The sequence below is a fragment of the Stegodyphus dumicola genome, chromosome 4, assembly GCF_044657685.1.
Source record: "Stegodyphus dumicola isolate Sdum_Otavi_A_Nest chromosome 4, ASM4465768v1".
Taxonomy (NCBI): domain Eukaryota; kingdom Metazoa; phylum Arthropoda; class Arachnida; order Araneae; family Eresidae; genus Stegodyphus; species Stegodyphus dumicola.
In genome coordinates, this window is record NC_140771.1 from 69635269 (window position 1) to 69647397 (window position 12129).

At 30.2% G+C, this 12129-nt stretch overlaps 1 protein-coding gene across 1 annotated transcript in view; it reads left to right on the top strand.

Annotated features, from left to right (window-relative positions):
- pic (DNA damage-binding protein pic) overlaps nt 1–12129 on the top strand; it is a 136213-nt gene that overhangs the window by 60450 nt on the left and 63634 nt on the right. The window contains exons 10-12 of the mRNA XM_085815050.1: nt 1194–1302; nt 7323–7501; nt 7667–7827. Coding sequence (XP_085671176.1) covers nt 1194–1302; nt 7323–7501; nt 7667–7827 — 449 coding nt within the window. The remainder of the gene's footprint in view (nt 1–1193; nt 1303–7322; nt 7502–7666; nt 7828–12129) is intronic.

A 12129-nucleotide genomic window follows, 5' to 3' on the forward strand; every position in this document is an offset into this window, starting at 1 on the left:
ACATTCATTAATGGAAAATACTTCAAGTTGTGGGAAGCATTTAAAATTATCTTTATTCTTTCCCATGAGCAAGCCTCTGTTGAATGAGGATTTAGCATCAATAAAAATATAGAAACAGAAAATCGGGGGGGGGGGGGAATTCGTACATTGCGCAGTGCATAGTTTGTGATTATGTGAAACATGCTGGTGGGATAGATACACAATGTGTCAATTACGAAAGAGATGAGAGTGGCAGCTACATCAGCTCATTCACAGTACCAGTTATATTTGGAAGAGCAGAAGAAAAAAAAAAAAAAAAAAAGAAAGAAAGAAATTATTGAAAAAAAAAGAAAAAAAAAAGAAAAGCAGCAGAATCAACAAATGAATTGATTTCTCTTAAAATAAAGAAAACTCTCTTAGAAAAAGAAGTGCTTGAAAATAAAGCAAATGAACTTGCTGAAAAGGCTGAAGTTACAAAAGTAACTTTTTAACTTTTAAATAAATCTAATGAAATGTTAAAAACTATTTGTGAAAAACAAACTCTCTTAAGAGATTTGGATTCAAATATTAATGAAAAAAAAGAAAAAAAATCAAAAAGAAAAGTAATATTACTAATTATAAGCATAAATTATTAAATTAAAATTTAATTAATAAGCATAAATCTTTTTTTCTTGTTTCTTTTTTTATGTTGTTAAGTACTTTGTATGAATATAATAAATACAGTTTATTATTATTAATTTTCCTTAAACTAATATTTCATCGTTAAATCTTGTAATATAGTTTAGTTTTACATAGGATCCTCCCCCCCCTCATTGTAAACTAGTTCTATAAATTGAACTGTTATTTGCAATTAAAAAATAATTGCAATTGTTTACCATGGTTGAGTAATGTTGATTCTCTCTTTAAATACTGAATTTCTCGGATTTTGAATTACGGTTAACTCTCACTTTTATTTTAAGGTTATGCAGTTGTGTATATATGAAATTAAACAGGTTTTTTTTTTTTTTTTTTTTCCCCCCCCCCTCTTAAAATGTGCTTGAAAAGTGCTTATAGGTGCTTATTTTTTTAACTTAAATGTGGCTATGAACCCTGTATAAAATTATGTGATTTTGTATTTTTTGTTCTAGGTTTTATTTTTGTTTAAAATCTTGGATAAAATTGTTAGTTTAACCTCTACAGAGTAATTTGTAGTTAATGTGAAATAATATTTTTAGGGTTTTAACGCTTAGTGGAGAGGAAGTTGAAGAAACTTACCTTAGTGGATTTGATGTCAGTCAACAAACATTTCTGTGTGCTAATGTTCGTTTTGATCAAATTGTTCAGGTATGTTAATTGATGAATATTTTATTTTTTATATTGCTGTCTTATGCAGTAAAAATGCATTTACTTTTTAATACATTTGCTAATGAAACTGACATGTATGCATTTTTTTAGTTTATTGCATTTATGTTACTCTATATTTTACAACATCTGGAGATTATTGACATATTTTTTGTAACTTTATCTTTCTATCAGGACATAAGAATTTTATTCAAAAGTAGTTTTTTTTTTTTTTTTTTTTTTTTTTTTTTTAAGAGTATCAATGCAGATTTAAAAATGCTTGATGTGAAAAAAATATAGAATATCAAAATAATGATACATCAGTTTAGTAGCATGTATTGATTGAGATATGAATGACAAGTTTGGATAAATATGGTACTTCTAAAATACTAGGCAAAGATGTAAAGAGTAAAATAAGCAGATTTTGGAATGGAATATGTGTGGGGAAGTAGTGCTTGTAAGGAGGTTATGAATAACTGGTAAGTAAGAAACACAAGAAATGTTAAAAGAAACAAACCTTTTAGGGATAAGTGCTTGAAAGTGCAACTACCAACATTAATATAAGATAACACAGCAGCGGTGCATGAATCTGGATACATTAGCAAAGATCATAGGCATTTCATAGCCGTTTCCAGTAGTAACTCACAATCTGGCTTTTCATCAAATTCAATGTCACTTTAAAAGATCATATTCTTAATGTGTCCCCAGAAGATGAAATCCATGCGTGTAAAGTCTAGTGATCATGATAGGCAGGGAGCATGTCTGCCTTGTCCAATGCAGTGGGGAAGTTCTGTGATATCACCTGGTTAATATACTGAAACATTTGTCCATTTAGTAGCCGTGTACTTACAAATCATTCTGTGTCCATCTTTTAATTGGCTGCTCCATTTCATCTGCACTCCTATAGATAAAATGCATAACAGCAAGCTCACGTAATCATACCTGAAATCTTCATAGTATTTCAAGCATCTGAAATAAATCATTATTAATTATTATTATTAATCATTATTAATGATTTATGCCAGTGTACCACTTTTACCCGTGCACTGATCTCAGCAGTAGGCGTTACTGCTGAGATCAGTATGCAGGTAAAAGTCATTCCACTCTTACGTGTCATCCTCTTAATGTGTCATTTCCACTGACCCCGGTAAAAAAAACTGCTTATCTGTCTTCACATTTTTGCCAGATACAGTCAAAAGTCGTTAATTCGGACACCCATAATCCGGAATAATCTATAATCCAGACCTCAAAGCTAAAACCTATCTGCGCATGCGCCGCGTTGACGCATGCGCATAGGCATTTATGCGTGCGTGCAAGACCTTTACAACTGCGCATATGCGTCTGCGCAAGCGCAGAATACGTTTTCGCGTGCACGTTTAATGTATAACGGACGGTATAAGCTAAAATTATCTAATTATCTATTTCAGTTAATGTTGATGATTGCGTTGTTCCTTAATCTTCGAGTTGGATCCGGCTTATTATTTTTTGCAGACTGTAAGAGCAATTTTATAAAAAGTAAGCTTGAACTTTCGATTATGTCAAATAGAATTTCCGATGCTGGAGCTCCCAAAGGATCTAGAAAACGAAAGTATGTTTCGATGTCCATCAAACAAAAAGTGGAATGGCTACAAAAAATGGATAAAGGCATATCCTTTGTTTATTTAACCGTTCCAAAATCTATTTTTCAATTTCACGCTGCTCTGCGCGGGGGGGGGGGACGTCGTGGCGCGCAATTAACTGGAAGTTGATCTGTCAGCACTATCGTTATCTTCAGGGCAGATGTTTTTATTTTATTCAGCTTATAATTCCTTACTAAATGTTGTATTTCATCTCGATGTACTCCGTCTTTGATATGATTTAAATCAAATTCCTCATCATTATAAATATCACGAATACAAATCAAATAGTTTTCTGGTTGCAATTTTCTAATTTCGGCTATGCGTAATGTATGCTTTACGCATGTGCGCGTTGAAAGAAATGTTTAATAAAGTAAACAAATAAATGTTAAGCTTCTTTTTTTGTAAATTTTGATACCCTTTAGATCATAATTGCTCATTATTTTATAAATTACGGTTTCATATTTTTAATTTTATAATTTCTGCATGCCATCTTACCAGATTTAAACTGATGATCAATAATCCGGAATCGCCGAAGTCCCGACGAGTCCAAATTAAAGACTTTTGACTGTATTTTTTAATCACCCTATATAAATTTTCTCTTTAAGAAAAATCAATATTTAGGTTTTAATATCAGCTGCGATTGACCTGTGGGTCTTTGGCCCCTTTATTGTGGCAGACAGTGCAATAAAGAGTAATTGTATTTTTGTAATAAAAACAGAAATTGCCCCACTACATGTTCTTTTAACAATTAAGTAATTTAATTTCTTATAAATTATGGTGTGTATATATATATATGTTAGGCATATTTTATATTTTGTTTTTAAAAAAATAGTTTTGTAATTATATATAGTAAATTTAAGCAATTTATAAACTTGCTTCATGTACTAATCATCAAATTAAGAAACAAAAGGCAAATAATCCCATAACATTAAGAAAATCAGTAGATAATTGACATAGATTTCACTTCTTCAAGCACATTAAAATAAGACACCTATGTTAGTTACCATTGAAATTGACAAAGGTTGATATAAAATCTACATAGTTTTACATTTGTTTCTCTGTTCATATAGAATTAAGTTTCAGTGATATATTACCATGGCAATGTTACTTTTTCATCTGCTAAGGGCTGTTGGGAAAATAGAAAAGTCAGGATGTGACTTAAATCTTACTGTCTGGTGATAGAAATATCTACTGCTCTAACTGAGAAGAAGCAAACTGTATCTAATGGCCCAGTTCTGTAATAAATTAACTAAATGATTTAAAACCAGACTTGATCTCTTTGTTAGTTGGTCCCTCGTGTCAGTTATGTGGAAAAAATTAAACCAATATTTTTTTAAGCAAAAAATATAGTGAATTGACAGCTTGTTTAAACCAATTTCTTTTCTTTGTAGAAAGCTTTTACCCATCTTGATCATTTTATATTTCCAGGGTTCGTAGCGGTTCTTACAAGTGCTTATAAATCCTTATATTTGAAAATAAAATATAAAGGCCCTTATAGGTGCTTACGTTTTCTTTAAAGCCCTTATTTTTTTGTTTTTAGTGCTTTTTTTAATGAATGCGCATTTTTCCCCCGTACCAAACCGAAACTAAATAAACAACTTTTCTTCCTTATATGGAACGTCAGATGGTGAATCATACTCCCGGAAATAGCTTTTCCCCCTTTCTCTGCATTAACGTAACCTATGGTGCACGAGAGTACAGACAGGTGCACTATTGATCAAAGAATTGCGAAAACCGTACAAAATTCCGGTACATTCGGTATTCTCTTCCTCCCACCCAAATACTACACCCACCCATTTGAATTTCTATCAAGATTTTAATAATTTGCATTCTCGTTCCGCATGATCAGTTCATATTCGTGTTTATTATGAACATATGTATGAACATTTATAATAATATAGTTGCAGTAGCTGCTGAAGTGTAGATAAACTTCCAAAAATGGGTGTATTTGTACACAGATTAGCTTTGTAAGGAATAATATTCGGAATGGCTTAAATAAAAAAAAAAGTAATCGAATAGTCAATTTTTTTTTCCGCCAATACATTAAGTACGGAGGCTGAAAGGTTCTCCCCCTTCACTTTTTTTTTTTTTTTTTTTTTTTTTTTTTTTTTGGTTTGGTCACTGTCCAATCTGGATTGAATAGGACTAAAAGTTTTTGCGGTCTACCCATCCCAAGCGAAGAATGATTCTATTCCGGAAATTTAAGACAGTCTGTTCAAAATTAGAATCAAAAACACCCCAGATTAGTAAGTCTCTTTCTTTATTTAGTTCTGTATTCTTCAAATACCGGCAGCTGTTGATTCCGATTCCGATTGCGTAATATCACGTATGGAAGAATTACGTCGCACATATTGCGCAATATTGTTTGCAGTATTTTGCAGAGATAATTAATTTTGATGTTCAGTCTGAGATTTATTTATGAACACTTAAAAGAGTTTTACTGTGCTTTCTAAGCAGAATATTTCTCAGTTCCGTTGGTCTATTTTTATATGATGCACATATCGAAATGTCAAAATCATTTATTTAGCCGAGAAATCTAAAGAACGGCTTCAATCTTTCCCCCCCTTCCTCTTCTTCCAGTTACGCTCGACTATACGGGATATTCGGCAATTTCCGAGTATGCGGGTTAGTTAAGCTTTTACTGTTAAAGAATGACTGTATGAAGCAATTTCCCGTCTCCTGATTTCAGAAATGTTCCTCTTTTTTACTTAAATTACTTTGCTTGGAATATATGTTAAGAGAAAACTGTTATGCAATGAAATTTTAGAAAATGTTCAGAATTTTGATTTAAGTTAAATTATTTAAATATTAATATGAGTGTGAAAATGTATTTATTATTAGGTGCCAAGCGATAAATAATAAAAAGCCATTAATATGGCTTTTTATTATTTATTTTCTATATTTTGAACTGAAATTTCATCATTAAATCTTGTAATATAGTTTAGTTCTGCATAGTTTTTTTTTCTCTCATTGTAAACTAATTCTGTAAATTGAACTGTTATTTAAAATTTAAAAAAAAAAAGTTAATTGTTTTCCATGGTTAAGGCAATGCTCATTCTCTTAATAAATATTGCATTGCTCATATTTTAAATTGCAAGTCTAATTTTTCTTTTAAGGTTATGCAGTTGTGTATAATGTAATTAGACAGGTGCTTATTTTTTCCTTAAAATGTGCTTGAAAAGTGCTTATATGTGCTTATATTTTTAACTCAAATGTGGCTACAAACCCTGATTTCCAAAGAAGTATTATGTTCAGGTTAAGAGTCAAGGAAAAAGAACTTGATTATTCTTCACTCAAGGGAAACACAATTCTGAGTTTTGTAAAACCCATATGCCTACTTTTGTGTTTGATTTTTCTTTTTAAACTAATTTTCAGTACTTATAAGAATATAAAAATTTCAAAACCAAAATAAGATGCCTGAAATGTTTTGCTCAGTCGATAGTTATTAGAAAACAAAAATTTGGAAACCAAAAGAAAAAGCCTGGGCTATTTTTATTTGTAGAAAAAGGGAATGTTCACTAAATTGCATAAAAGTTTAAAATTTGTATATTGTTGGAACATACCTACCTGAACCTTTAACAATAATTATGTATTTATACATGTAAAATATCTACTGACTTGAAAAATATGTGATATATTTTAATATCTTTCTATTCAAAAATTATTTTATTACATTTAAAATATCTTTTTATAAATATCTAGTTGATACTATTAGTTTTCATGGATTCTAAAATGCAGCAAAGATGTATTTTTATTCTAAATGTTCAGAAAATGTTAAGTAACATTTTTGCAAAAGTTTGTTTTAGTGTACAAATTTTTAAATTTAAAGCTTTTAATTTTGTGTAATAGATTTAAAACTGCTGTTTTATTAGACAGTTAAATTTAGGCAATAAACAAGTAGGAGTATTTGTTGGTTTTGCTAGTGACCTTGATTAATCAACAAACCCTAAACCTTAATTAAAACCAAGTAATTAAAATTATGGAATAATTTTATTTTATTCAAAATGATGACAATTTTCAATTTGCCATCAAGTGAAAATGAAACTATAAGGAGCATTTTACCCCCCAAATTTGCAAAAACAAGCATGAATATAACTTTATAAATAAGAACTTGTATTTTTGGAAATAGAATAAGTTCATTTTTTACATTTCCATTAAAATTCCTCTTTGTTGGTGGTAAATTGGTGATATTTTTTTGTCAATGTCAGTAAGTTTAGCAGGAAAAAAAAAAGTCTCAAAGTTTAGTGACTTGCGTACTAAACTTGGTGATGTTTTTTCCTTAGCACCTTGGTCACAGGTAAAGCCCAAGTACCCAAGTAAGTTGTTGGCAATAACTGTCTCCAAGCATCAGCAAGTAATTGATTTTTAACATGCTTCCTATTGTAATTGAATATTTCTGTTTAGGTTACAGCTACTTCAATTCGTTTGATTAATAGATCCAATAAAAAGTTACTGAGTCAGTGGATGCCACCACCTGGGCAAAATATCTGTGTTGTTTCAGCAAATATGTCTCAGGTTGTTTGTGCTATACGGAATGAATTGTATTATTTTGAAATTTATGAAGAGGAAATAAAGCAAGTAGGGTAATGTTTGTTTGTTTATCATCTTATTTTTAAAAATTTTAACCCTTGTATCCATTGTGCTTGAAAATAAAGAAATCTTGTTGCAAATAATATTGACTTAATTGCATATGCATATTTTCATTATAATTGTGTGCTTATCTTGTCTGTTCGCTTTCTGTTTAAAAGGCATGCAATAATGGATTACGAAGTAGCATGCTTGGATGTGAATCCATTAGACTGTTCTGATAAAACTCAAATATGTGCTGTTGGTTTGTGGACAGATATTTCAATTCGTATTCTGAATCTACCTTCTTTGAGAGAAATGCAAAAAGAAATGCTTGGAGGTGGTAAGTGTCTTATAATAGGTCTCTTTATATATATATATATATATATATATAATAAATATAAATATATAATAAATTAAAAATAAATAAATAAATATATATATATATATATATATAATGTCGTATGAACTTAAATCCATTTAGTGCGAATATAAGTTATTATTACTTGCGCAATTGCTGCAAAGTTAGTTAATAATAATTTATTTCCTAAACAGTATTGATTAATTGATTATATTATCTCCTAAGTTTAATTAAAGTAGAATTATTTTAAAAGTGTGCATCCATACTGGTAAGTTATATTTTGAAAGATGTTTTGAAGTAATTAGAAAGCAAAATGTTAATAATGTTTTAACGGGGACTGGAGTTAAATCATCACGAAGAATAATATTTCAATTGTAAAAGGAAAAATTAAAACATGTAATTATTGTCATTGATCGGAAATTAGTTGACTTTTCAAGGGGAACAAACCAACTCCCGTTCAATGAACAATAATTGATAAAAATATGTAAATATGAAAGTGTTTCGTCTTTACTCGAGTTATAAGTTAAAGCCAAACCGGCAATTATAGTCAGGTCAAATAATTCCGCGAATAGTTGCTACTCAAAGAACTTATTCTCATGAAGCATTTTAGTCAATTCAATTTGGAGTAAAAATCAATTACTGTAGAGAAATCCTGTAAAACTCGAGTAACCGTCCCCGACACTATCATCTTTATGTATTTGAGTATTATATTATTTGTAGAAATTAAACATTGGAAATTGTCATTATGAAATCGAATTCAAAGTAAAGTTGAAATAAACATAGAAGATTATAAAAAAGATAAATAATGCAAACTTTGTAAAAACAAATCAAAGAAAACATAAAAATAATATAGAAAATAATATAAATAAGATCAGTGAATGTACATGAAGATATAAAGGCCAGAAAAGTATTAAGTAACTTACATTCTTTCTAGTGGGGGAGTTGGCAAAGTGTTCTCTTCGTGTCTGACTCAGAAGTGTAGGGTGTCCGAAAATTCTTAGCGGCAGTAGGGGCTTTGAATAATATCAGTCGGTAAGACTTGGGTGAAGTAATTTATGGTAGTGGGTGGGACTTGGAATTCATGAGGGATGTATTTTGTGGAGTTCTTATCTGAGAGAGACCGTCTGTTAAGATTTTTTTGAAAATACTAGTGAATGGAAATTAATTAATTTCTGGCTAATTGTTGTGTCGCAATGATTAAGAATTTAAGAAAGGAAAAAGGCATTTTCGCTGTCCAAGAGCTAATAGACAGTCTAAAGGCAGGAAATAGGCCCATTTTTTTAGTAACAGTATATGTCTGAAGACAATTAGCTTTTTACAATATATACAATTGAGTAATTACACTATATACAAATCTTTCAACTGACAGTCATCCAACTTATACCGCCTTCTCAGGTTTAGGAATAAATTATCATATCCCTATCAGTTATATTTTTGTATATATTTCATTCATGTCTTGTGTAATTATAAAATCATAAAGTTAAATTAATATTTTCCTGTTAAGGGACAGCTGTCACAAAAAAGTGGTAACCTGTTTATATCACATTATGAATAGTTGCGGCTGTATTGTCATTAAAAATAAGCAAGGAGAATGAACAGCAATAATTTTTCTTCTCCTCTTTTTTCCGTTACTTAAACCAATGAATTATCATCTATCAATGTGAACAATTATGTGTATATTGATTAATGAAATTGCAGAATAAAGAGAAAGTGTTTAATTATTATACTAATAATTAATTGTTTGTTGTTTAATTACAGTATTTAAATGTACTACTTAAGCAATTACTGTATGCATAAACTAATAACTTAAGCTTGCATCTATGTCACTGGTATGCCTTAAAGCAAATTGAAAGTAATGAATATCCTTGAGCCTTAACAAACATTACTGTTATTTCAAGGAAATTCTCCGAATGTAGGAGGGGGGAAGTAAGATTCTCAGAATTGCTGCAACATGAAATACATATTCATTACCTTTTTATTTCTTAAAATCTATTACAAAGCATTGGAAGAGTCTTATTTTTAAGTAGTCATATATTTATTCAAATTACTAGCATCACAGCACAGTATAAAGATGTTATCATGAAATGAGTGCAATGATTTCATTGCTTTATATTCCTTAGCATGAATGTTATTTATTTAAAAGGTGTAGCATTTGAGAACACAATGTCTCTTGGTTCTTTATTTGCTGTTTTAATTTATACAGCAAACAAAATTTTTTATGAAATTTCTGAAGTTAATAATTAACTTGGTAAGAATAAAATTATACTGTATTAAAATTAATGAAAAATAATTATCTTTTGAATTACAAAGATTTTGAATTGTTTTACAGTATATTCTAACATCAGATATATGTTATTTAGCAATAAATTGAAATTCAAATCATTGAAAAGCTTATCTAATTCTAATCTTAGTAAAACTTATACTGATGCAATAATGATTAATGTTAATTATGCTTATTTTTAGAAGCTTGCATACTTTGAAGAGAACGTAAAAAAATGTTTTCACATAGCATTTCATCATTCAAGTATTATTATCGCAAGTATATTTCATAGTTTGCATGTGATAATTTCAAAATAATTTGAAAAAATTCTTTCATTTTTACCAAAAAGTATCATATGTGATAGAGGGAAGGGAGGCGAATTCTATGAATGCAATTTTTTTTTTCATGCTGTTGAATGATATATATGATTTATGAACCACTGAAGTATTTTTGGTACTTTATTATAGAAACTCCCAAAATTTAATCGCTAATCAACTAAGATGTAACATGTAATGAGCTATAAGATCACGTGGCTAGATTTCAGTGAGATGTCTAAGTTGATTATGACGTAAAACACTTTTTGTAGCCTTGCAATGTCACAACAAAATTAACAAAAGTAGAGAGTAAAATATTGTCTCTTACCGTGTATCCAGCGCAGCATCAGCGAGATCATAGCCAATTAACTTAATCCAAAAAGAGGTTGAAGACGGAAATTGAAAGATCACAAACACATTTTATTGATACATGAAAATAGGTTAAGATTCATGAGTATTCCAAATATATATCAAAAATGCAGTTATATAATGGAGAGTGTCATATCACTGTCCTTTCCTGAAAGTAAGGAAGAAACAAGTTAACAATTAACTCCAGTGCAAAAAATGTTTCCAGTTCATAATGTTTATCGTGCTATTGGCGACAGCCCATCACTATTTGCATACCAACACTCCTACTTGATGGGCAGCATCGCCATTTGCAGCGATTCTCAAAGTTTCTTGAACACAGTCTTGCTTAGTGGTTTGGTGAGTAGATCTGCAATCATGTCGGAGCTTTTGCAGTAGTCTAGCCTCAGGATCTCGTTTTGAAGTTCACGCAGATAGTGGTATTTGGCATCTATATTTTTTGTTGTGGAGCTATTTTTCCCCGTCTTTGAAAGTTTGAGGCATGACTTCATATCTTCATAGAGAGTAATCAGCAAATTTTTTTTTTAGTCCTAGATCTTTAAGCAAATTTAACAGCCATTGTGCTTCTTGTGCTGTATTAGCTGATGCAATATATTCTGGTTTAGTTGGAGATAGTGCAATGCAGTTTTGCATTTTGCTGCTGCATGAAATGCTGTTATTTCCTAGTTTGAATATGTATCTGCTAATGTATTTTCTTGTTGTTCTGTCATTGGCCCAATCTGCATCTGAATATGCAGTTAGTATAGGTTCTTGAATTTTGTTGAAGACCAACTAAAAGTCTTTAGTTGTATATAAGTATCGAATGACTTTCTTGACAGCATTCCAATCTATATTCCAAGGTTTTTCATTTCTTCTACTTAGTAGATTGACGGTGCATGCTATATCCGGTCTGCTGATTGTTGCAGTGTATAATAATGCCCCTACTGCTTGTCTGTATTCTTTATTATCCTTTAGAAGATCATCTTCAGCTTCTGGTTTGCAGTAGTTTGTTTGCATTGGCGTATATGTTGGTGTTTCGTTTTGTAGTCCAAATTTTTTAATTATTTCTTCTATGTTATTATTTTTGTTTATGACAAAAGTTCCATCTTTCGATGTTTATGCCAAGGTAGAGGGTGATTTCTCCTAGGTTTTTGATTTCCAATTTAGCGTTTAATTGTTGGATTGTTTCCATTACATCTTCATCTCTTTCACTTCCTATAAGCATATCATCTATATATATATAATATTATATATCTGAATTTTCCATTGATGGTTTTGAAAAACAAGCATGGGTCTGCTTGACTTTGTTTAAATGATATGTCCAGAAGTATTTTTCCAATTTTCAGATTTCAAGCTCTAGTGGCT